The sequence below is a fragment of the Dipteris shenzhenensis genome, chromosome 24 (assembly GCF_047967505.1).
Source record: "Dipteris shenzhenensis isolate YYH24624 ecotype China chromosome 24, Dip_SZ_1.0, whole genome shotgun sequence".
NCBI classification, from domain to species: Eukaryota; Viridiplantae; Streptophyta; class Polypodiopsida; order Gleicheniales; family Dipteridaceae; genus Dipteris; species Dipteris shenzhenensis.
The window spans coordinates 27,816,270-27,843,738 of NC_141619.1; the positions used below are offsets into that span (position 1 = coordinate 27,816,270).

The 27,469-nt window shown below is 42.0% G+C and overlaps 1 protein-coding gene across 3 annotated transcripts in view; it reads left to right on the top strand.

Moving 5' to 3' along the window:
* The window catches only part of LOC147886444 (uncharacterized), a 53,232-nt gene extending 31,575 nt beyond the window's left edge, over positions 1-21,657 (top strand). For 2 of the 3 annotated variants that reach the window (XM_087395634.1, XM_087395636.1), the window contains 8 exons: positions 7,727-7,807; positions 12,043-12,057; positions 17,947-18,039; positions 18,507-18,582; positions 18,693-18,741; positions 18,874-18,913; positions 19,060-19,548; positions 21,192-21,657. In XM_087395634.1, the coding sequence (XP_087251760.1) occupies positions 7,727-7,807; positions 12,043-12,057; positions 17,947-18,039; positions 18,507-18,582; positions 18,693-18,741; positions 18,874-18,913; positions 19,060-19,548; positions 21,192-21,356 (1,008 nt within the window). In that variant the 3' untranslated portion in view covers positions 21,357-21,657. The remainder of the gene's footprint in view (positions 1-7,726; positions 7,808-12,042; positions 12,058-17,946; positions 18,040-18,506; positions 18,583-18,692; positions 18,742-18,873; positions 18,914-19,059; positions 19,549-21,191) is intronic. The other variant, XM_087395635.1, reaches the window with a different exon arrangement.
* Positions 21,658-27,469: the final 5,812 nt, after the last annotated feature.

Consider the following 27,469-nt stretch of genomic DNA (forward strand, 5'->3'; position numbering starts at 1 on the left):
TTCAACGGCTGTGTGAAGGATCAGTTTCAGAGACAAATCATTGGGGTCTATTGCTAAATCGGGCTCTCTCTCCAGAATCACTTTTTGAGAGTCTCTCTCAAGCGCAACAATTTGGAATTTGCCTCTATTTCATGGGTCATATCATGACTCCTTCTGAGTTGCACGCGTGGTCGTTTGCAGCAGTTGGTTCTGATTGAATTGTTTCCTTTGTTTTTTTGGGCAAAGGTTTCTACTTTGCTCGTTGTGTTGATGTGGAGACAGTGTATACGTTGATAAATCTGGCAAGGGTCCATGGTGCAGGTTTCTTTGCATAAGTTATGCCATGGGATCCTCTCTTCGACCCGGCAAAGAACCTCATGCATTTCTGTCCAGTCTGGGTTACTCTAAAAGCATTGCCGGTACCTCTTCTCCCACATATTTCCTCTATCGCAGCTTTGTTGGGGAAGGTTTTGCATCTCCTGAAGCAAGATTTCCTAGTATTGAGTAGAGATATCCGTGTTTGCATACTCTGGGATATGGAGCAACCTATACCTTCTTGTTTGGATATTGACTTTGGTATGGTGCATCCTTTCCACATTCATTTGTAGTTTGTTTGTTTCCCGAATGCGTGTTATAAATGTAGGCAGCTTGGTCACTTTGCTCAGTGCTTCCCCTTGCTCTTACATCAATCTCACAATATGAACAGCAGTTTGCCTCTCCCTCGGGTTTCTCCTCCTCTGCATTCAGTTAAGTTGGACCAGCATAAGCACAAAAAGGAATGGCGACGGGTGCATCCTCAAGGGAAAGCTTCTTTCACAGTATCTCTTCCCCTTCATGTTGCTTTTTCCTCTATTGCTTCCACTTCTTCCAGGGTGGATGTTTCCGAACCTCCAGAGCTAGTTTCAATTCAGCAGTCTCATTTTGAAGGAGTGGAGTCTCACTCGCCTTCTGTAGTCTTTGAATTACAACCTTTTGAGTTACATGTGGATATATCTCCTTCAGATGTAGTTAATGCTGGTAATGAGAATGCAGATTTGTCAGAGCAAGATAAATAGGTGGATCTCTCTTCGGATCCAGTTCATGATGGCCTTGTGGAACCAACTGTGGATTTGCAAGAGCAAGTTACTCGACTGTGGTTGTTGATATGGATACTTCTGCTGGACTGGATACCGATGCCTCATCCATGTCGGATCTGGTGCCTACCTCTACTTTTTTCTTTGGAGTCTTTCCATCCCTGGTTGCGGCAGGTTTTTGACCCTGTGATTCAAAAATTTCGAGTGCCTGCTTATCTCAAGAAGAATCGCAAGGGTAAAAAACACCTTTATTTTATTGATGGTGATGTGGTTCCTTTACAACAGTTTTTGCAAGCAAATAATCTCACCATCCTGGATATCCTACTGGATGCCTCCCTTGGTGATTTGTGATTATTTTCACTTTTTCAGTTTTCGGTTAGCCTCCTGTGTTTTTCTAGAGGCCTACTTGTAAAATTTTTACTTTTGTACTTCATGGTGAGTTTTCACCTCTTCTAAGGTTTCCCACATGGTTTCACTAAATAAAAAAAAAGTGTGTGCATGTATATATCTCTCTCTCTCTACATACATACATACGTACATATATATATATATATATATATATATAGAGAGAGAGAGAGAGAGAGAGAGAGAGAGAGAGAGAGTCTAATAATGTCCACGGGAGACCAACAGGTCTATGGGACAGCAAGAAACCATCTAGTACATCTGCTTTAGGGAGGGCACATGGTAGCTCCCAGGGAGTGCGAAAGCAACCCCAATCTATTTAGAGTACCTACATAATAGTCTGAAAGAGTAATCAGCCATACATTAGTTTAAGACTGAGAGTCTTTTGGTTTGGATTTAAACTCTTTGATTAATGCTATGCCTTCACGGTAAACTGCCCATTTTCCATCCTTTCTGGCAGCCCTGACTTTAGCTAATTCAGCTGCCTTATTCTTGAGTTGAGCTTGTGTAAGCTCCTCAGCTATCCATACTTTGGTACCCTTCAGCTTGGAAGATTGTTGGAGGAGCTTGATCCGCATTTCTTTTGACTTCAATGTAAGGATGGCATGACTTCTAGAATGTTCAATAGAAGCTGGCCTGGAATCATTATCCTCCTCATCACCATCCATCCATTCAATTTTGGGCAAGGCTGCTTTGATCCTTGTCAGTATTTCACTATATGTGTCCTCCTCTTTGAACCAATCTTCTAGGAGTCCCCATATTCTGATCTTCAACGCTTCCTTCTTAGCCGACTGTACTTCAGTGTGAACTAGATCTTTGACTGTAGAGACTAGCTTGGGGGAAGGGGGGGAAGCCTTGTAAGATTTTACAGCCTCATCAATTACTACCTGCTTGCCAGGTCCCTCAAGAACCTGAATTCTAGCTACTGCATCTGCCAATTGCATCTTTAACTCATTGTAAACAAAAAATCTGTTCATGGTGCCCAATTATGGGTCGGTCCATGCCTCCTCGTAGGTACGTGTGCATACGGAGGGTGTCTTGGCATATCGGACATGTGCATACGGAGAAGGTGTCATCACTGCAACTGTGGCATATCGGGCTTTGGTAGCTGAGGTTGCTCGGGTCGAGGGGGGGGAGTTTTTTGAGGAGAGGCTTGGCCATGCATTGCTGGCCATATTTGTTGCTACCCCCTGGCTGAGCTAACCCCCCAACTGGGTTGGGGGTTCAGTCCAGCTAGGGGTTAGGGTATTGGCAGTGGCTAGAACTCCTGGCGGGGGTGGTGGTGCTGACGATGAGGGACATGGGTGGTGTTGTTGCTGACGAGGGCGGGGCTAGGGCAGCTAGGGCGGCGACCGAGGTGCTACTATTGCCTTGCGTTGTTGGAAGCGCCGCTGGCGCTCCTATTAATGGCGTTGGTGCTGCTGTAGTAGGCGGAATAGGCTAGGTTAGGAAGAGAGAGAGAGAGAAAGAAGGAAAGAAAGTTTATTAAAGTCTTCGAAAGACCGATGGGTCTATGAGACTGTGAAAAACCTGGTACAAACGAGCTGTGGTGGTGGAGCTACTAAACGAGCATCCACACCAATGCAAATGCAAAATATGCAAAATGTTAGTACTAAATCTTAAATACAACATAGTCATGTCATGTGGGTACTCGACTATCTCATCATCATCATCATCATCATCATTATCATCACCATCAAGACATCAGGGTGGATGTGGCAATGGGGGCATGAAATCAGCGATAGAGTGTTGTCGGTCACTCAAAGGTGCAGTCCCTTGCATGTCTCTTGGTCATAGCTCTGCGTCTAACTAGAGACTGTGACCCCCGTCGGGCGAGACCCGACTCTAAACATGGAGGGGATGTCCCCAAGTGTGATCTGTGTGTCAACCCTCTGTTTGAGTTGTCGGGTCATAGGCTCTGGGTCACGGTCATGTCGAGGCCTTGTCTCGTGGGTGTCCATGTGATGTGGCTGGAAAAACTCCGTAATAGAACTCTGAGAGGGATCAGCCAAGGAAGAAGTCTGCTCCTTTGGTCTGGGTAGGAGATGAATCGAGACAACCCCATAGCTGTCTCTGAAGAGGCAGTAGAAATGCCCACTGATCTCATAGTAAACAGGACACCTGAAGATGAAGTGCTCCTTTGTCTCAACCTCCTGCATGTCACACAAAGTGCATATGTGCCTCTCCCTAGGTAGTCACTCTGCTCTGCCGCTCTCGATACGAAGTCTATGTGAAGAGACCCGGAACTGCCCAAGAGAGATCCTCAATGAGTGGGGTAAATAAATCTGAGTGTACCCTGGTGGGTCAATGAAATGCTGTACTGGAATGGGGGTACTCTGTCCATGTGGAGCCCTAGTCCCTCGAACCATCTCTTTGTGCGTGCATACCAGCACCTCTGGTCTCCTCCTGTTGCAAGTGCCATAGAAGAGGACAATGCTAGCGAAGGTAGCCAGCTACACCCAGAGGTGTAATCCCCATACTTCCTTACTCTATACAGATACGAGAGAGAGAGAGAGAGAGAGAGAGAGAGAGAGAGAGAGAGAGAGAGAGTATTAAAGTCTACTAAAGACTGATGGGTCTATGAGACTTATAGAAAACCTGATACAATGAGTAAAAGGGTGGAGCTACTAAGCGAGTATCCTAACCCATGCTAGAAAAACAGTGTAGACATAGTCAATGCCATCATCATACATATCCCCATAGTTATCATCATCATAACATATGCAATATGATCCGATATCACACAATACAATGCAACACACATACGGCATGAGATGTCCAGTTATTCCCGTTGACGGGCTAGGCTGTGCAGGCAAGAAGCCCGTGATAGATCGTAGTCTATCGTGCCCTCTTGCGGCTACTCTACGCCTGACAAGCGCCATAGTAACTCCTATCGGCCGTATTCCAGGTCTGAAAATAGATGAGATGTTAGCTAGCGTGATTTGTGTATCTATCTTCTGTCGAGTGTGCTGCGTCTCGGGCTTGGGGTGTGTGCCTCTCCTGGTACCTTTGATCGAGGGGGCAGCATGCTCTGGCTAAAAGAACTTTGTGATCACACTCTGAGATGGGTCAGATAAGGCCTCCCCTGTCTCTGTGATCTGATGAGGCGCTCTCTATGTTGGGCTGGCTCATGAATGAAAGCGGCAAGGCACCTCTGATCTAGGTGTGAGAGAAGTCTGAGAAGGTTCTCGAATCCGTCTCTGAAACAGCAATGGTATCGTCCACGGATGAGATGCCCCAAACTCAGCCTGAATGATCTGATGGGGTACAGATGGCTTACTGCGAATCATATGTGATGGCAAGAGAATCTATAATCTCTCCACTCGAGTCCACTCTGTATCAGATAGGTTTGACCCCCAACAAGGGCTGCCATACATGCCCACATGTCGAACCAAGGAGTTGAAAAGGAGAGCCTTGGTCTGTGGATCCTGGAAGTGCGAATGGATGCACTGTCTCTTTAGTCGGGCAAGGGAGGTGTATCCTTTGCTCAGGCAGGCTTGCATTGCCGATCTCATGGTAAAGATAGGGCTAGAAAATAGAACCTCCAGGTACGTGTATGATAAGACAATCTCAACTGGTGACCCATCAAAAGTAAACTGCTCAGTGTGTGCAGTTGCTCCAGAGGCGTTGAAGATCATAACCTTGATAGGTTTACCAAGTCATGGGACTCACAAAAGGCGAGTATTGCATCTAGGTGTCTCTGGAGCTCCTCTGCGGATGAAGTTAGGGGCACCACATCATCAGCATATAATTAAATCTGGAGCATGTAACCGGCAAGAGAGCAACCAGCTCCTCCTAGGGTCCTCATAAAAGACTCAAGCTCATCTATATAAAGGCCAAACAAGGTCGGCGAAAGTGGGCAGCCTCGTTTGACCCCAATGGTGCTCATGATCTCATCTGTCCATCCACCCCCCGTTCGAACTCTACCGGAAACCCTCTCATATAGTGCCATAACAGTCTAGACTATCTCCTAGCCATAGCCCAACTTCTACAACCGCCTAATAAGACGTGCTCGTGGTACTGTGTCAAAAATTTACGGAAATCCACAAAGCAGCAATAGACCCTCTGCCTCCATGCCTAGGCTTCCTCTATGACACTCCTGAGTTGTAGGTATGTGGTCCATGGTCGCGTGATCACGTCGAAAACCTGCCTGCCCCTTTGCTCTGAGTCCCTGTTTCTTTGCATGGCACGGCTAACCTCCATATCAAGTGTTGAGGCATATATCTTGGACATGACATGCCCAATCATAATGGTCATGTAGTTTTTCAGACTCATGGGATCCCCTACCTTGTGAATAGGTGTGATGGTGTTGGTCCATGTGCGTGGGAAAATGAGGCAAATTGCTTCATTTAATAGCTTTGCTAGGATAGGGGCTAGGATATCAATCCCATATGCAACAAACTCGGTGCATAAATCCTCATGATCTTTCGCTCGGCCATTGTGAAGCTTCATAACCGTGTCCTTGACGCCCTCCTGAGTGAATAGAGTGCAAGAGGTTACTCGTGGTGTGTGTGAGAGATCAGGGGAGTGGGCTGATTGGGGATGTCCTATAACATTCAGGTGTAGGTGTACCAAACCTGAGTTGTGAGGGGGACCGCCGTTCCTTGAACATCCGCCAAAAGTCCTTGGAGTTATTACTAAATAAAATGTTTAGTAAGTCCTCCTTGTTTCAGCGAACAAGGTTTCGTTTCTTCTGGCGGACCAGACGGCCGTACTCTCTTATTGTATCCGGTTCGCTTGAGAGGCCATGTTTGGATTCGAATCGGAGTTGTCGGTGAAGAGCCTTACACTCGTCATCATACCAGCTATTGCATGGCACAGATCCCAGAGGCAGTGAACGGTTGGAGCGTGTGCTGTACGGGAATGCGTAAAGGGCAGCCTCGTGCAATGACCGGCTAATCAGAGCGGCACGGTCCTCTAGGAGAGGTATGTGGTCAATATAGGTGAGTAACGTGTAGAGTCATGCGGAGTATCTTGGTGAGCAGTTGTGATCAAAATGTATGCCATGATAGGTAGTATAAGTAGGTGGCGTGGCGGGTGGTGTGGCAAGGCGAGGAGTGGTGATGCTTAAAAAAAGATATGTATGATCTGCCCCAGTGGAGGTGTGAAACAGAGAAGTCCGAGATATTTGATGTGAAGGCAGGGGATCCTAAGATGTAATCAACCACGCTAGACCATTCTCCATGTGGAAAGCAGGTGAAGCCACTAGAGGAGGGCCATCGCTCAAGACCATTAGAAAGAATGAGATCATGTGCCGTACCTAGATCAAGAAGTGCATCCTCATAGGATGTAACAGGGGCACGCCTATCAGCAGACACTCGTGATATGCCAGCGACAGTGAGATTTATGTCGAGAAGTAGAACTGCATCCTCTCGGAAATCTAGTAGTGGCACCTAGCGTGCTCCCGTCTTCGCATTGAAGTCTCCAACTAGGAGAATGTCTCTGCGGCTCGGGAAATCCATAATATCCTGATGGAGAGGTGTGTATGGTGATGTCTCAGCCTCTGATGGGAAGTAGCAGATCACTATGAGAGAGATGATATGATTTTATTAAAGTCCACTATGAGACCCTTTAGGGTTTATGGGACTGGCGATCACTATCAACTAATAGTGATCCCTTACAACCAATGAAAGAAAATATTACAAACTTTGTTGGGCTAGCTTGTGTGCTAGTCCCAGTACCTTGTATTGATGTTCCAATACCTCTTTCGAGTAGCTTCCTAGCTTTTTGGCTGGCTGCACCAACTAATTTTCCAAATAGTCTTTGCTGCTTTCATCTCTCTCTGATGTGAGCGTTAGCTCCACATCTTCGGAGTACATGCTGCTCATCTTCTACCTCTCCTGTGGGGCAGATTTACAGGTCCTTTCCTCTCTGGGGATCCTGGGTCTTGCCCACCTACCCCTCTCCACCTCGAGATCGCGTAAATGTCTTTCCCGAGGTATTTTTGCATTCCATAGCTGTTCATTGAGTTGATTTCCTGCTTATTGAGACAGAGAGAGAGAGAGAGAGAGAGAGAGAGAGAGAGAGAGAGCCTTGTTGTTTTTATACAAAAATGAAACTTAAGAGGGTGCATATTTGGCGAGTATTTTACCAATGCCTTTGCTTTTGTTTTGTTTTTAATGTTAAATAGGTAGCAACGTCTTTGTTTTGTCCAAACTGCCATTTGCATAAATAAAAGGGCCCTGTGTCTCTCACTTGCTGTCTCCTTATGCGACTCCTCAATAATGTATATTGCTTCTGATTGTGCGATAACATGTTAGTCAATCCTGCAGGCCAATGTGAGGTTGCTGGTTGCGTTCAATAACATGGTTACCAAAGAGGATGAAAGCTATTTTCAATCTACCTCTCTTCCGGTTTGCTCTTTACTACATTCCAGCTACACTTGCTACGTCCAACGTCTTGATTCTGCATCATTTTTTTCTAGACATTTTCTCTTTGTTTTAGTACAGTGAAATCTTTTTAAATTTTCTCTATCCTAGTTTTCCGAATTCAGGAGCCCTTTATGTTGGGTTCCATTCTTCATTAATTCATTAATATCAGTGGAGGGAAATGTGTTTGGAACTACTCAGAGGATAGAATAAATACAAGGAAACCAAAATAAATCCAAAAGAAAAGACATAAAGCCAACATATCTTCAAAAATAGGAAAAGCTAGAAGTGCTTCATAGCACCCGCGTACGAAAAGGGACCCTTTATTCTAGGTTCAAGGGTCATATTTACAAAAACAGAGCAGATGCATGCTTACAAAAAGGAGTAGACGCACCTGAGGTGCATATTTACAAAAAAAAAAAGCAGTCGCATTTGAGGTACAAGGCAAGGAAGCCATGCTACATGGGAAATCCAGTTTTATTTATACACAGGAAACCAAGGGCTGCAAAATTGATCACTCGACCACTGTACAAGCTCATCCACCGGCAGTGGGATGAATGCCATGTTTCTCTCAACAGCAAGTCGGAAGGGCTCTGCATCAATTTCCTCCACTTCCATGAATCGTGGACATTTTTCTGCACAATATGCTAGGATCATAATTTTGCAAAGCTTGGAGCAAAGGTTTAAGGCCTATGGGATAACATGTCCGCATGAGGAGGGGATTTTAGGAACTACATTCTGCAAGAAAATATGCTTGACATTTCTCACCTAGACAGCAATGTAACTCTGATTACAGGTCCATAGAGAGCAAGCACGACCCATCTGCATCCCGTGCCTCTGGTGAGAATGACCCATGAAGCTATCGGATAATACATACCAGTGTGTATCATCAATAATACATACGAGTGTGCATCATCAACAATAGACAACATGAAAGGGTTGCTCGAATTGCATAGCAACTTTGTTACCGGCACCTTACAACGTATACATCCTATTCCTATGTTAATTTCTTCCATAGACACATTGTGGGAAACCATTGGTAGTGAGGGAGGGCTAAGTCTTTCTTCACATAGTAATCTAACATTCCCTTAAACATATGCATCCCCTGCTGCTTTAAACTTTTACACATGACTAAATGCCTCGAAGGAGGATGCACATCCCAGCCTACAAAACGTTTAGTGAGATAATTCACTGCGATGCTGCTGCTATAACATTTAGTGAGATAATTCACCATTGTGCTGCTGTTAGGCAATTTGAATGGCCATCTGAAAATGAAGATGAAAGAGACTTCCCCCCTCTCAATTGAACATAAACCCACCACACAATGCTCATGCATTTATTGGTGAAGGAGAGGTAAAAGATTGGCCATGTACATTCCCCCCGCCCAACCCTATGGTCACCCTTAACTCCAACAAGTTTACAAGGTCCGCAACGACACCCCTAGGGCGAGAAGGCTTCCCATGCTGCTGCATGGTATCATAGCATAAATAAACATACAATTCACACGCAATAAACATACATGAAATAGATAGAATCAGGTGTATACATTATTCGAATTTTGAACTGTGAAGGGCTATGGCACCATACTCATCAAGAGACAGACTCTAGAGGCACATCAATGACATTATGTAGACAACAGGACAAATAGCCTGAAGGCAAGCATGTTTCTCTTATATTATCCATGCTGGACCACATTTTACCTCAAGGTTATCATTTTATTCTCAAGGTAACCATGGAGGAGCACAAGGCAATATATATATATATATATATATATATATTGATGCTTCGACCTAAGCTATCATATTCATGGCTTCTCATTTTGGGGACTTATAGGTGCGCAACTAGGGAATAGTGAACTATAGTAGAGGTTGGAGCATTGACCTCCCCCCCCCGGGCGCCCCCTCTCAATGTCCATACTGTGGACTATTGCTTTGGTCCAAAGCTGAGAAACTTCAACATACGCTCATGAGTCTCATGATTGAGTGCCTTCATAAAGATATCTGAAATGTTTTTCTTAGCTGGATAGTACAAAAGATTATTCTCTTTGGTGGTGATCTTTTCTTAAACAAATGGTACTGATGAAATACATTTTTTTTGTGACACCTATGCCACTCTAATTATCTCAGTGTAGATGGTCGGCGACTAAAGATTTGGAATCCACCAGTCTGACAGAACTACTGTACCACTCTCTTAAGGGTCATTTGCTGGGTGGCACCATTGTCAACATACTAGACATCCTTTGGTTTCGATACCGCATTCGCTGTTCCTCGAACAATGAGGAATTCATCAGTGATATTCCTGTGCTCCTTATCTCCTCCTTGGGATTCTCATTGCCGTCCTTACCGTAATGCCCCATCTTACCATGAAAGATGCATGCCACATTCTTCTTCTTCGAATTTGAAGATGCATCCTCTTGGCCATCCTTCTTTGAGTTCATCCCGCATGTAATGCACAATAGTGGACACAATCTTTAACCAATGATAATTTAGAGAGATAGACGAGACAATGTCGATCTATATAAGCGCAGTCCAATCAGGCAGAAAACTGAAGCTCCACCATAGGTGCAATATTTGAAAACCAGACTTTCCTACAGGATATCAGTAGCCTTCCTTGCACAACACTCAAGACGGCAGGTGAAGGATCAATGTGCTGGAATGCACAATGCTTGTACTCTCTTTAAGGGATTAAGAGGGAAGAAACACTTGTGAATGTCTTAGATGGTGGAGATGAAAGATCCACGTATATCGCCCATGAATGTGTAGGGATCAAATAGGGTCAATCGACCTGCGGACGATGTCACCGACTAGCCAGCTGACTTGGCCTAACTACAATGTCAGCATGTAGATTGCCATGTCAGCATTTGCATCATCATCAGCAGCGTCTACTAACATACCAATGATCGTATGGGCCTCATCGTTGTATGCCTAACACCTATATGTTGCCACGTGTCGCGTCGTGGCCATGTCAACACCTCGAGGTGTTGTGCACATGGTTAGAATGTCACATCATCATCTTTGGTGGCTGTGTGACACATCTTGCAGTCTTCTGAATGCAAGGACATGATTTGGACAGCCATATGCTGTCCTCATCATGCAGCCCTCTCATCGTGACGACGATGGATGGATGCTCTCATCTAAAAAGTTGCCATAATTAGTTGTGCTAGGTGGCCAAAGAACTCTGTGGGCTGTAGGCATCCAAAAAGCAACCCCATGCAACTACATGCAATCCCATGCAACCACAAGCATGATAAGAATGAGTTACATGCACATGCCTGCAAAAGCACTGTACTCTATAAAGAGGTCCCACTTGCACACACATGGCTCTATGTAGTACACAATTGTCAGCTGCATGCACACGTTTGTGCCTTCAGTTCATGCAATAAGTAAGCGGCTTTGACCTTCCAGGCATCTAGAAGCCTTGGATGAAACCAGATAATGATGAATCTTCACCAAAACTTGACAACTAGCTACCATCCAAGCTCTACTTCCAAGTTTTAGGCCTTGGTGATTGAAGCCAATGCCCAAGTAGGCATTTTTTCTAGTGATACCACTTTTGTCAATCCAAGCTAGGAGTGCTTTAGCTTGCACACTAATTTAGCCTCACAAGCAAATGTTTACATACCTTGACGTTCCTAATCATGTGAGTTCATGCAACTTAGATGAACTCAAGCAATCAAATTGTCTCAATCCAAAATGTTAAGCTGCCTGTTCTTTGCATCCCTGGGTGTCGAGCATTGGGACTATAATGAAATTCAAGCAGGATCGACGTCTCGTATCCCTTATCTGGGGTACACAGACCTTACCCTTTTGGAACAAATGGGTGGAAAAAGGGAAGTACAATAAAATAAGTATAGACCCATTGTGTGGACAAAGGAGCTTGATGAGTGTTTCAAATGATTGAAATATGAGGTTACATTAGCTTCCATGTTGCAAATTGTGGACCCTAGTAAGCCATTTGTGGTTGAAATAGATGCTAGTGACTATGGTGTTGGCGCAACATTGTTCCATGGTATTGGCCTTTGACAATAAAAAAGCTAACTGAGGCACAGTATACATGGCCAGTGCATGAAAAGGGATTGTATGCTATTATTCACGCATTAAAAATATGGAGACGTTAACCTAGATGGCTCTACTTTTATGTTCTATGTGCTTACCTCTTCGTATTTTTGCAATACTTCTGACCTAAAACGTAAGAAGGCCTGGTGGTTGGAGTTTGTGCAGGAATTTGACCTTAAGGTACGTTATCGAAAGGGATCTACCAATAAGCTGGCTGATGCCTTGAGTGAAATCGCTACTATGAATCAACTTTGCTTCATTGAGATCCATTCAAACCTATATGCTTTATTTTCAAAGATGATTTTTTGAAACATATATGGGATGAAGTACAAGCTGGAAATGCCTCTTGGTCAGTCTTCTCTTTATCCAAGGAAGTCTTAGAAAAGGCCACTCACATTTTTAAAGTATGTATAGCACTCACTTTCCACAGGTGGCATACATGTTCTAAAAGAGACTCGCTATAGATCAAGATATTGTTAAGAAAGACCACAACAAACTTTCTTACACCACAAGAAACTTTCTTACATATGGATCAAAGTGATCGTTCATCATCTGCTATAACTCCCTATCAAATATCCTTATTTGGTGATAGCCTGCTTTCAAATCCATCTTTGTGAAGTATTTAGTTCTATAGAGCCGATTGATGAGATCGTCCATCCGAGGTAACTGATATTTGCATCCTTATAGTCTATGCATAAATGCATAGACATGTCTTTCTTCTTAACCAAAAGCAATGGTGCATCCACCATTGGTGACTTACTAGGTCTCGCTTGACCTAGTTGAAGGTAATCTTGAAGTTGCCGCACAATTTTATCATCCTCAATTAAACATGTCCTATATGGCTGCTTGAACACAAGCTATGCACTAGGCACCAACTCAATCTTATGGTCAACGTTTCACTTAGACAAGGGATTCTCCCTTTGGAAACATGGATTAGTTGAGCCTCAGGTGAATCTTCAATGCAAGTACTTTGACTAATCGAGCTAGTCTCCTTAGTGACTTAAGTATATGCTTCTGCCGGCTAGTTCTTGTCATAGAAATATTGAGAAATGGGTAGTTTATCTGCACACTGCTCACCCATCATGGAAACATCACTGTCGGCAGCCATGGCCAGTGATGAAGTATCACCATTAAAGAAATCACCTTCAAAAGGATTAACTCTATTGCTGTTTTTTGGGACAGTAAACGCATTTTCATCATTATTGAATGCAAGGAATGTTTCATATGTGTGTATATTCGAATAAGGCAAAACATTATTATTTGAAAAGGTTTCATGTTTCTCTACACACATGAAAGTGTCACACTTTGCTGATCACATAATAGAATATTACTTATTTTGAACACAATAAATGGCATAGTAGAAATATTGCTTATTTTGAACACAAATTGAAATCCATACGTGACACCATTTTAACCATAGGCCCATGAAGATCTCCATGAAAAGTCAAATGATATTTATTATATCGAAAGTGAATTACGTGATTCAGATAGTCATTATTTAGAAGAGGGCTCTTAGTAAAGAATCACTTCATCCCGAGCAAAATGTCTGCCCTATCTTATCTCATAAGATGGAAGAACATCTCCTCAAAGTCTTCTAGATCTCCACTTGTAGATTTAGAACCATCTCCTCCCAAGACTTTATAGCATCATGTGTGATATTAATAGTTACTAGGAACCATAGGGACATTGAGCCTTTGTACGAGAGAAGCATCAAATAGAACATGAACTAGATGGCCATTAATTTGACCCATCATGCGGATCAAATCACAGGGTCCAAACATGTTAATATTAAAATGGCAAATGCTAGAAGAAAAGACATCAGACTGGCAATGTGAAGAGGATTACCTGAGTCTGCCAGCTCGGTTGTTCTTTTTCTTAGGCTTTCGGCCGTGACCAGCCATCAAGGTCTTATCTTTGTGGCAGTTACTAACACAAAACTTTGCAAAGTGAATCGCCTGATCGAGTGTCTCTAGTTTAAACTGTTTCTCCTAATCTCGTTTTGGCAGTCCTTCGGAAGACTACTTATGAAGAAAAGGCAGAGAGCTGAACTTTGGGAATTTAGTCGTAATCTCCTTTAACTCTTGAGGAAAGCAATCCGGGGCCTTCCCAGCCTTATTTAGGGTTTGGAGCTTCCAAAAATTGTCAAGTTTCATCCGACTCTAGAAGAAACTACTGCTTTGAGGTCTCTTCCTTGCATATGTGACCTCATTAGTTTCTCTACATGTATCTCTGTTGCGACAGGAGAAAGGCACTACCTAATCGTTATGCTTGCGCCCTCCATCTCTTTTCTTTCTTCTTCCTAGAAGCTCCAAGTATGTCGAGATCCTTTGTTTGCATGTTTTTTCTCATCTTCATGCTTGCGCCCTCCATCTCTTTTCTTTCCTCTTGCTAGAAGTTCCAAGTATGTCGAGATCCTTTGTTTGCATGTTTTTTGTTCCAGTTTTGAGAATTAAAGGGCATCTGTTCCGTACATATGGAATCACATTATTCAAGTTTTCAATTCCTCCTTTCTTTCCAGCTCTCAATTTCATGCAAATTTCCACACGCTTCTAGAGGCAGCAGCCAGCTAAAAGATGCATGGGTTCTCCACAGCACCGTGTCATTTGGGATTTGCAACATGTATGGTCTTACTGTACCACAACCAGCTCGGCTTTTATTGAATTCTGCAACCTGTATGTCACACAGCAAGTCGTCCATCATGTCACTGTAACCTCCTATTCTCCAAATGCTTTACTAGTTTTGTCCTACACATTATCTATGAGCTGATTAGCTTCGCATTGATAGCCTTTAACATTTGCATCTGCCAATGATGGACACAGTAGCTGAACCAAGTAACCCGTCCCATGGCCTACCTAAAAGAGCAATCCCAACTGTTCATCTCTACCACCATAGCCAAACATGATACACATAAGATGACAGGTTGCAATCTTAAGAAGAAATCCCCAAAATTATGGCTCAATCAAGAGAGCACATGGTATCGCAATTAAGTAACCAGCACCATATCGAATTTCTCTTAGCTTCAACCCTCTACAGATGCTGACTACAAGCATATAACTAAAGCAAAACAAATAGAGAAATTGTAGTTAGAGAATAGAGTAGGCTCTGCTACCAAATGATATTATGCATGTCCCTATGTTTGTGAGGCTACCTTGGAGGTACAATGCCGTTCTCCATCCTCAAGTACTTGCTACATGCAAGACCATCAAAGCTTAGAACGTAAACACAAGGATGTGCATGGTGTTGGCTATTGCATTACCACCCAACCATAGATTCTCGTAAGGATCTGTTAAGAGTGTCATCTCCTGTTTGTCCATTAGGGAGAGAGGGCTTCTTTGTGGGTGTGCCCGCTTAGAGGGAGCAGTAGTATTTGTATCCTTTCTCAGTATATTTATGTACCTTAGGTGTGGGTCTAGACAGGGCACAATGCTAGAGCTAAGGCTCAGGTCGTGGTCCTCGTATAGGCTGGTTTAGGGCCAAGTAAAGGCCACAATTTGGGCCAGTAACCAGGCCAGTCAGGGGCCAGTTTGAGGCCAGTTTGGGACCTTGACCAGCAGACGACTTGACCAGTTCGTTTAACGTGTAGGTTATCAGACTTGGTCAGTTCACTACCATCCCCTATATCTAGGGCCGTTTGGCCCTGGTCTGGTACACATTTTGTAGGCGCAGTTCTAGCCTGTTTTTGGGGTCCCTGGAGGTTGCAGTTCAGCCTTGGTTACCATTCCACCAGAGGCGCAGTCCACCAGTTCAGCCTTGGTTACCAGTCCACCAGAGGCGCAGTTCAGCCCTGGGTTGTGATCATTCGTTGGAGGTTTTCTCAACAGTATATGAAAAGGTTTCATGTGTTCTCTTGTGCAGTCTACTCTCTTTCTAGTCGCAGTTTGCGATCTCTGATGCTCTGGAAGGCTGCTCATGACTGAGACGGACTGGAAAGGCTAGAGGAAAACTGATCCTATGATAGGATGGAACATGAAGAGGCAAGAGTGAATGTTGGGGTTGCTGTATTGGTTGGCATCTGTTGGAGAGGCTAAGGTTGCCAGAGCTGAAGCTAGGGCTGGACTTATCGAATTGGTAAACATCATAAACCTACCAGTCAACTGTACGAACTAGACATCAAAGAATGACTAGGGACATAGTTGGTGTCCAAAGCTTGAAGTTGACTCGACACTTTTGACAAGGAGTTTCTTGGAAAGAAAACTGGGTTTGAGCTTGGTTGATCATTCTTAAATTATTGGGAAGTATTAAGGATAGATCATACTAGAGAATATGCCGAGGACATATGTCTCAAGACAATCAACTAAATTGGTAGAGGTACATCCCAATAGTGTAGCCGGTGATTATATTAAGCATGAGTGGCTACAGGCCATAGCTTGGCAATGCTTAGATAGGAACTTTAGTCCAAACCTTGGTTATTCCTAGGCCGTAAGAGGACATAGAATAGAAAATCTTGTCGGTTATGCATAGGCTCTTGCATCATTGAAGGAAGGCTATCAGAAGCGCACAAGGTTGAGCAGGTTGGTCTCTGATAGAGACATCTTTGGATGGGTCTTCAAAAACTGGGATAGGTGTGTGTGTATTGATGCATGTGGAGTAAGTGAGATTTGAAAAGTATCCTATAGTCTCCCCTTATATTGGTTTTGACTTTGCTCTTTTATAATGTTTGCCTTATGAGTTATAATTCTCTGAATTCTGTGTACAAGAAGGAAAAATATGTAATGGAAGAATTGAAAGTTTAACTGGAAGACCTAGCTTTCATTCCACATGGAAATCTAGGAGTAAGTTCGCATGACATTGAGTCTTCTGAACCACTAGAGACGTTCTATTAATGACTTAGTCTAACCTAACCATTCTCTTTGAGATGACTCACGGTGGTATGGGAAACCATAAGGATTGGTTAGGAGTTATTTATAAAGTGCCAATTTAACTTCTAGAAGTTTAAGGACTTTGGAATGAAGTCAAGTTTTATTGTGTTGTGAAATAGATGTTCAGTGGAACTGGGTGAAGAGAGAATTACCGATTCAAAGAGAAAAGTTTCCTCACTCCATTTATGAGGACGCAAATATCTCGAGGGGAAGTATGTTACATCCCTGGCTAACTAAGGGTTGCCAGAAGCTAGCCCAAAATTTTGGGGAGGCCCTATGGGGTGAGGCGGATAGCTTAGGGTGGAAGGCCTTAGGGATAAGGTTAAGAAAAGCCATCTAGATTAGAGGTCTAAAGGGTAAAAAGCATTCATGATATATTTAGCCATGGCCTAGGCCATATATGGGCATGGGAGCTTGGGCCGTGGGCATTCATTGATCAATCCTAGATTGTGGATCTTAATTGTAGGCATGGCAGGCTGGCACGCTAGTCTGATGCCTCCCTTGTGGAGGAGATGTCCATGGTATGGGACACGGATGTTTACTAGGCTAGGGTGAGGTGCTCGAGGGTGAGTCGGAAGAGCTCTACGATTGGGTGGTGAGTTTAAGATGGTGAGACATGTAGTTTGGTTCCTACTCTCTGGTTCGGCGAAAATGATCCGGGTAGCTGACTCAATGAGAGAGTCATCTCATTTGTACTCTTGTGAAATTACTTGTCAATATGCACACCATAACTTCTATTTCATGTAATGCATCCTAAATTTATGATTTGAAGCCTTTAAAAGTAGTTTTCATGAGGTGAAGGCTGCACGTACGGTGTTTTTGTCATGATAGAAAAGATGAATGAACATGCATGCATGTGTGCACATGTGTGCATATACCGCACACTTGTGTGTGCGTGCACACACACATTCACGCACTTGTACGCACATGCACACACATATGTATGCACAAGCATGCGTATGTAGGACACACAATCTTGTGTCTGTGCACTCACACACGAGTGCAAGTAAAGCATGATAACATGTAGTGTTGATACTGTATAAACTATCTATGTCAGGATAAAACAAAATTTAATGGCTGTATGTCACAGTTCCGAACATGTTCAAGTTTGAAGGGATTGTTGTTTTTTCAGGGGTTGCACACTTTGATGCGACTAAGTGAAAGCTATGCCAAGTTTGTGGTCACTAATATGAAGTGAAATGCATTTCAGGTATTAGGAGGCAGTGAAGTGTTTCTTGGGCTTCCTTGTATGGTGAAGCACCCTATAACATCATCCAGCCTTCTTTATGGCATATCGCTTAAGGTTCTTGTGCATCCTCATATGTCTTCTTTAATGAGAAACAAGTGTCTTTTTATTATAGACGTTGATCGGGCTGGAGCTCTTTGTGTTTCTGGATTTGACATTTCGCTGGCTTCATTTTGTCGGAATTTCCTCTCACAACAGATCCCACTAAGTGGAGTACTTTCTGTCAGAGTGCATTGCATTTTTACTGTCCATTATTTTTACCAGTAGGTTGGCTTTGTTTCCTGGCCTTCAATTTGACAGGCCAGACATATGGAATTGTACAATTTTGGGAGGTAGGGAATCATGACACTCTAGGAACAATAACTAGGAAAGTAAAGTGTGCCAAGTTTTGTGAGTTCTATAGCGCAGTATTTACCAGGTGTTCACAGCACTGAGAGATCCATACTCCCTGCTTTCATCATTGACGTCTTGTTTGGATTAAGGTGGTGTTTCATGCTGTATTTAAGCATTGAGAGTTCTGGCAGGAAATGGAGTGTGCAGATTTGGAGCTTCTAGTGTTGCTCGAGGGAGTGGATGCTTCAACCTCTTCCAAACTCCAAGGTAACTGAAGGAAAGGGCTGCCTATCCAAGATATGAGTGGAATCACTGGAAGCAATGCTTAGAATTGTTGTGCCCTTTTGTTATTTCACTGAAAAGTATTATTTTTACAGCTCGGCAATCATACCAGCCTTGTGATATCTGCGAACATTTCCGGTTCGAGTATGCCTTACAGCCTCATCACTGGAAATTGGCATATTTCTAGCAAGATGCATTGGTGATACGAGTTTGAAAGTGTTTAAAAGTTATGTACTTAAGTAAAGTCCATCAGTTTACTCAGTCATCGTAATGCAGGACAATGGTGGCTCGATTACCAAATGGACAGCGTTGTGTGGTAAAACCAGATGTCCACAAACTAATCTGTTAAAGTGTTGTGCAAAGTTCAATTCATCTTGCAAAGCTTGTTATGACGAAGAGTTTAAAATCTGTTCTAAAAGCATTTGAAATTCGACTAAAACTGTGTACAATGTTCCAATGCAGAATTTTGCAAAATTTGACTCTCTTGTTCCAGAGACAGTGTCCACAGATACAAAACACGGTAGCTGCTCTTCACTGACAGCATTGCCATTGCCTGTTATAAGAGGGTTTGCCTCTTGTAAAGGTGAAAGTGCAAAAGATAATGGAGAATGCTCAGAAACACCTTTTTCAAAAACTTTGCGACCTCTGGATCTGGAGATTAAAAAACCTAGGCTGTCTTTCCTTTCAAAAGAGCTTCTATCAGCTGATTGGTTGTCCCTGCCTGATCTGTATAGCAGATCTGAGTCAAAGACAAAGACACTTTCAAAAACTTGCCCATATTTGCTGTCACCTTTCTGGAGGGAAGAATCCAGTACACAGCCCAGAACTAGCTTAGTGGTGCGCTCTGAATGGAACCATATGAAGAAATCAAGGAGTTTGCCGGACCTACATAAGTTGGTTTCAACTCTTCAAACATTTCAAGGAAAAGTAGACCAAGAAGATGATGAAAAGGTATGTGTGGGATGTTCTGCCTCCAGATATTTTAGGTCTTAATTGGTTAAAGTGTTTGGTTTCATAATGTGTAGCTATAACTCCTTGACATTAAGTCAGATTTAGTGTGCGCAAGTACAAGACATTTTAGAAAGTGAAGAGTGGCATAGCTTTTGCATCGAATTAGTGCAGAGAAAGGTGAAGTGACGGTAAGAAAGAGCTAAAGCACCTAGGACATAATGATGGCAATAGAATATTAGACCCTATGGCTAAGGTAGGTGCCTAGGTTGATGGGGATGTAGAGTAACATCATGATTGATTTGAGAAGGAGTAATGGGATAGTTGAGAGGTTTTGCTGTCTTGATTCACGAACATGTTTAGGGAAGATTTCCATTGCTGACAAGATTATTCTTTAAACGGCACATGGGACAAAAGCATCATTACAAAGTTACAGTTTAGTGCAGCCTTTGAGGAGGCCTCTCAAAGCCAAAATATTTTAAATCTACGGTTGTCCATGGTGAAAACCAGCTTATGAATGACATAAGGTAAACAAAATTTTCTGCATAATCATCCATTCTTTGGGTCCAGTTTCTGTTCTCGTACTTTTGTTGGCCAGGTTATGGTTAGCTCTGTTATTTATGTTTTAAAGAAATCAGTTCCACAACCTTGGCATGCACGGTAAACCCTTCGACCTGAATTGTTACATGGCTTAGCTGCCTATAAATTATGCTGATCTCATGGTCTTTGTTGGATCATGGGTCTCCTGTATTTTCCTTAGATTTTGAGAGTTTTCATAACTTGGAATGGAAACACAAATCAAGATTTTGGCCAAACATCATGGTTTCCTGAACGTTTGAATTTTCCATCATTTATATCCTGCATGAACCGAGGTGAAATCTGGTAATAAGTTAAATCTTCTGTGGTTGGATACTAGGATCCTGGAGTACTGAGTGTCCTGTACAGTGTCGTATGGTGCCTCTATTGTGACACTATGATGATCCTAGACCAGAGTTGCACTCCTTATACAATCCTGCGCATCTGTCATGGCAGTATTGATTTTGTAAACTAACCAAGAATTCGTCTTCAATAGTCTTCCACGAGTCATATGATCAGAGAGCAAATTCATTTATCCCTTGCATGGAGAGCTTGCCTTGGCTATCACCAATTCGGCAGGGGACCTCTTAAGGGCACCAGGACCATACATAAAAAGACTCCAGAAAGCCTATTTTCATCCATAAAATTTTTTGAGAGGGGAGGTCCATGACTAATTCTTATGTGTGACATCAAAATGCAATGGCACTGCCAACCACAGCCCGTGCTGTTCATGGACTTTCTGTTTTTTGCCCGGGTGCTTGGAAACGACTTTATCATAGATAGCTTAATTGTGTACTTGTTTTGATTATTAGAAGTGTTGTCTTTTGTAGAAAATAAATTACAAGAAGATGGTTTTGCGGGGTGGTAAGAGACACAATTTGATCTTTTGATGCTCCATCAGTTTTTAGGTTGGCTAGAAGTTGGGTGTGACATGCTAAGGAATTCAGATTGCCTTCTTAAAAGTAATGATAACCTTCTTGTTGTCTGAATGCCCCTTCCTGCACCTAAATCATAGCAAAGGAAGCAGGTGGTTTTATATTATGGATGTGACAAACTGTCTCCAACTGCAGGTGGCAAAAGCAGAGGCAAGTGCTAAGGCATGGAGGACTATGTTGATTGAGCTCTCTTCTAAAATACAACAGACACTAGAGCAATTTCCAACTGGAGCAGAGGCAGATGTGCAAAACTTGATTGTTGATGCCCAAATGTGTCTATCACGTGCTCTAGCATTTTGATTAGCTCTTCTCAGCTGGATTTGGAGCCTGAGTGTATAGTAAATTGGCAGAAAGTGATTCATGAATTGTGCATTAAAACACCATATATGGGATGATTACTTTGTACATAATTTTTGGAGTCATAAAGACTCTTGAAGAAAGTACCGTTGAATTCTCTACAGGATCTGCAGTATAATGGGACTTACGTTTTTGGATGATGCAGGAACTTGTAGAAGGAAGGTGCACCTTTCTGGTCTGTGTGATTCACAATGAACTGGTGTGTGTAGATAAACTTTCGGTAGCATGGAACCTGTAATCGATTGATTTCTTTGTGTGTAATTCGTAAATGTTTGTAGGGTTTGATGTCTCAAGGCCCATTCCCATGGGCAGGTAAGGAGACCAATTAAGGTGGTTCATGAAAAATGCATATTTTATTTGGTATTCATTTTTTAAAAGTTATAATGAGCATTTGGACAGTTGTTAAGAATGCTCTTGAAAGAACAACCCATTGTGCTCTGAAGGTCAAAGAATGGACTTGCGCAGTGTAGGAATAAACCATTTGGCATGAAAGAGCATTTTTATAGTTGTTATGAATGCTCTTGGCAGAACAACCCATTGTGCTCTGAAGGTCAAAGGACGTACTTGAATAGCGTAGGAATAAACCATTTGGCACGAAATCTTTTAGTTTAACACCAGTTTCTCCATAACATAATGGATCATCAATGGATATGGAAGCACCATGTTGATGTTAATCCAATATATATAAACTAGTCATGTTAAGGTGTTTCCATTCATAGGTGTAATTCATGAGTTAGAATCCAGTGGTGAAATTGAAAGACAATATGTAGTGTATATTTGCTGACCAGTGGCATCATGGTACTGATAACTTTGTACATGGTTCTTGTAGTGATATGGATTCTGTGAAGGAAAGAGTACTCCAGGCTCTCTACATGATCCATTGCATAAATTATAGGTGATTTTGTGCCATATGTGTGAAACTGTACAATGAAAGAGTATTGAGGCTTTTTTGTGGGCCAAGTAATTGGGACTGAAAGAAAACATGACTGGAGGCCTGCTAGATTGCATTGCCGATCACACTACAGGTTCTGAAATGCATAGACTGACTTGCTGCAAAACTGAAAAATGCCAATCACTGGCAACAATACTCTCTTGAAGATGGAGAGATGCAGACACCAGAAACTGCAACAACTAGTTGCAAACATAATGAATTCGCAAAAGTGAACCTCGAGTGAGGAAGTGTGACGGTGAAGCCACGTGGTGGCTTCTCACAAGCTAGACCTTAGCCCCCTCGTATGCAGAATTGACGCAGTGTGCCCGACCAAAATAATATATGTATGCAATACCAATGTTTGATTGGATGCCTTAAGAGTATGTGAGGTGGTTTGTGCTTGCCTGCGTAACACGTACCAAGCCACATTAGTTAGATCAATGACAGGTTGCCATATACCACCTATCCCATTGGTGGATGTATGTGGAGGTATGCCACCTCTTGTGGTAGGTGACCTAACCTAGGACCCAAGGTCTCACTACCAATCATTTGACCTAACCCTAAATTACGGTGAGGTGAATTAATGAGCTAATCTCATAGTTAATCAAAGAGTTTTTCAACTCTACTACTTGAACAACTGGATTAAAATCTACATTTGTCATCTTGAAAAAATTTTCTTAGTCTTGGCAAGATGCATGATTATGGCATCTCCCATCTGATCCTTGGTTGTCAAATATAGCAATTCTATTGTATTTCTCATATCTGCCATTTGATCCTTAGTCAGAAAATATATCCATTCCTTTTTATTCCTCAAAATCTTGTTATATATAAAGTGGTGTAGCCTCTCATTCCGCATGGTTCGAGAATGAAATACATGATCTTTAGTCAACCTAATAGAGCTCTGCTTATCAATAAATAAGAGAGTTGGATCTTTTAACTAAGACTAACATCATTTAAGATTCTTCTTAACTAGCTACTCTATATTTACTAGGGATTTCGTTGACATTTCCACATTTGCATTAATACACCATTCACGAACATCATTTTTGGTTGCAAATAGTGAGAATGGCGTCATAACGATGGCAATTAACAGAACAACTAGTAAGCCAGGTAAATATGCCACATTATTGGCGATAAGGAGGCAATTGTTGATAATAGGTTTTATACCAATGGGCTATTGAATTATTATCACCAGTATTCATATTAATGTGGATAATACCGATAATAGTATGGCTTTTGTTGATGGTAGTATTTTTTCTAGTTTCTTGTGAGTTTCTCGCTTACAAAATGCTTGCAAGAGCTACAAAAGCACTCTTCATTTGGCAAGATTGTAATCCATAGCTCTTGCACCTAGCATGTTGGGTAAGATAGATTACAATTGAGTTGTGAGAGAATGAGGATGAGGCAGAGTATTCATTGTGGTTGCGAAAGTGGTGAACTACTCCAATATATAGTATATTGGAGTAAGGGTTTACCAAAATTGCAAGCCAATCAATGGGGATTATGGGAGGATTGAAGTAATGAGATTGCCAAGAAGTTTATCTTTTTCTTATATTGGATTCGAATCCTAGTGCAACATGCACGTATAACACTTTATATATGTAGAAGGTGCTAGTATATCTAAAGAGATTGGATTGGTACTTGTAAATGCTTATGGGCTTTTATTTGAAAAGCTTTAATTATGGAGCTAAGAAATACACATTTTGGTCGATTAAATTTGCATTTTGGTTATCCGTTGAGCGTGGTTGATAAACTAGACAGTAAGATGCATGGAATTGCATTGCTTGGTATGATGCAGGTTTCAAACCTTCTATTTATAAGGCCTTGTTGTGGACAACTATACTAGACAAAGCATATGTTGCAAAAAGCTCACATTAACTGTAGTATTTTTTCGCTCTTGCATAACATAGGATGCATAATTGCTTTTGGTGGAGGGACTAATATAAAAAGATGTCCTTCATTAAATGTGATGATTGGATCATCAAGAGGAGAGGCCTTTATAAGGCCATTGATTAGAAAAAAAGAGAGAAAAAATATAATAGTGTGTATACCAAATTTGAGATCAAAACACTCATATATTGATAGTGAACTTAATTAACATACAAATTAATGTACAAAATGTGACCATAAAAATGTGAGGGCCAAATTATACATAAGAAGTCTCATCGATGTCAAAATTAGTAGCATTTACATCAACGGCTTCATCTTGAGCCAAGTCTTGCGCTCCAAATATGTCTATCTCAAGGTTTACATACAATTGATCACCTACATCATCATCCCCTATTCTCTGTCTACCTAAGACTTGATCCTCTAGTTCACTCGCCTCTAGTTCTTCCTCTTCTTCCCCAAAGTTTTGATCTCCACCTTCCTCGTGGCCCATATCGTCGTCTTGATCCTCTTCCCAAGATACATCGGTATCATTATTTGGATCTTCTGTCGGCATCTCTGTGTGGGTCTCGACGGTGACTCACGTGTCGTGGGGATGTTGAAGAGATGTCGATGAAGCCTCCACTCCAAGCTACTCCTTGTGAGAGCAATGCAAGGCACGAGCCGTCTATAAGTGTCAGCGGCCTCTGGATTTTTGCAATGTGTTTCCATGCGAGAAAGAGGGAAGGGGGAGAAGACAGGGGAGAAGGGAGAGAGAAGGAGAAGGGAAGAGGAGGGTGAAGGGGGATGAAGTGGCAAACACAAGGGCACTACAATGGAAACAAGGAAACACCCAAAATACTCTCTTGGAAGAGAAGAGGGAGCTTGTATTCAAACTTGTGCAAACAACAATGAATACCAGAGTCAACACTTTGGCCTTTTATACATGTCACCTTTTTTGAACTGGTTCCCAAATAGCGCTTGTGTTAGCCTTGTGCCTCCAAGACTTAAGCAATTTGGGGCTCAAACTCCCTGAGCTGTCCTTGTGCCTTAAGTCATTTGGGGTTCGAACTTAGGGATGTAGAGGCGGAGGTCTTGGAATTACGTAGGGCCAATGTTGGGATTGAAGACAATCTGATTGTTCAGATTGTGGAGGCGGTTGAAGTGGACCGTTGCTTTACGATGGTGAGATTCGGAACTGAGCCGTACGTGTCGTTGAATGACTGGAGGCAGAAGCAAAATCCCTCCTAAGTCATCTCTTTGGGGAAGTTGTACTTTGGAAAGTTGTACAACATATTGGAGTCCTTCTGCTGGAGGTTTGTGAACTCGGCCCCCATCATCATTCCATTGGCATATATAGGGGGTGGATTCGGCAATCAACGTGGGCACTGCGATAGTATCACCAAAATTTCTCCAAATTCAAGAAGGGGAGTTGCCATCGTGGTTGTAGACCGGCATGAAGAGCAAGCATAGAATGCATACTCATTTAATTATTGCAGCAATTCATTACAGCAGCACGTTTTGTCTCCATTGCTTCTAGCTCTTGTGCTTCCATCGCTTGCCCTAGTCTACACAGAAGGGTAGTTGAATGAAACTACCGACGCTTTGAGTCGCATCAGTGAGGTAAAATCCATCTACATATTTTGTGAGGAATTAGTATCCAAGTGTCTTGACTTCTTAATATTGATTGTCTAACACTACCTATTCCAAGCTTGATTTACTTATGCATCAAAGCAACCAATTGAAGCAAACCCATTGAAGAAAACCGTTAAATACAACATGTAAACATTTGAGCAAACCATTAACACATACATGCTAACATTAAACCAATGCACAATGCACAAAAGCATAGAGCTCTAAGCTTGGTCTAGTTCACATCATCACTAGAGATATCCTTGTGCCTTCAAAATACCAACTTCGGGCTCGCCACTTGACTCTTTGAAATACTATTGCAAGTCACAAGATTGGCTGTAGCCATAGTGTATACAATACATTTAATTTGATATTGACAACATGCTATATTAAAATATCTCTCTCTTTAATTGCTGAATACAAATAAAAGTATTTTCTTGAAAAGTAAATTCCAAAGTTTTAACTTTCAAAACAAATGAGCCAAAAAAGCCCAAAAGTAAACTCAAATTTCAAAACATTATCTGGTTTGTGACTTGTCAAAAGAGCTCAAAAATTTACTCGACTCTCACATTTCATCAAGGCTTCGATCCCATTAGAGTTATCATCATCTTGCTCATTATCACTATGATTCAAAAGGCTAATAAGGTCTGCCTCATCCTCCTCCTCATCATCGTCCTCACTGGTATTCTCACCTTCTACCTCCTACTCCTCATTTTTTTGAATCGCAATGGCAATTTCAATGATGGAACTTCTTTGGAATAGGGGTGGAATCGAGAACAACATCATATGTCCATGTTGGAGCTTCATCTTTGCATCCAGTGTCTCTTAAGTTAGCTAGCATTTTGTTTTGCAATATATATATACACACTTCTCAGTACAATATTCAAGGAATCTGTTTCTCAAAGTACCATAAATGAACTTATGTTTTTCCAATTCCTTTTGCACCTAAGTTGAGCATGGTGGTGCCAAAATATTCATGGTAAGTGGGCATAGGTTAATTCTTCGAGTGTTATTTTGGCTATTGCTCATACATTGGGAGTACATTAGCAGATGCAAATAAATTCTCCTTGCTCTAAGTACTTAGCTAGCTCATTACAACAATTAGTAAATGTAGCATCCAGTGAATCATATGCTCAAACCACCTTATGGAAGTCATTCATGACTATAGGAACCTCTTTGGGAACCACATTCCCCACTTCAGATCACCAAGGTACCCAACACTATGTAGCGTTTCTCATACTGCTTTCTAAAGAAATTCCATAACTCCCTTCATTTTTGTGTATAACGCCTTTTGACATTTTGCTTATCTGAACGCATGGACAAGTATCTAAAAATGAGTGCTTGCTCTATGCTCAAAAAGTGCATTCAATATTTTTTTATAGTTGGGACCTTTGAGTTCAAAGTTCTCAATGCAATATGATAGGCAACATTATCCTTATGCCATCTTCAAAAGAATTTCATAATGATATTGATGCTACCTATTCTTTCAAATCATTGCATCCACTCTAACCACTCTATTTCTAGTCTCAGACATCCTTCTTTCAATTTTTATCGATGATTTTGATGTGTAAAGTGCGAGCAAAATCTTTGTTCTGCAAGCCATTGTAACATTATGGATCACTGAATT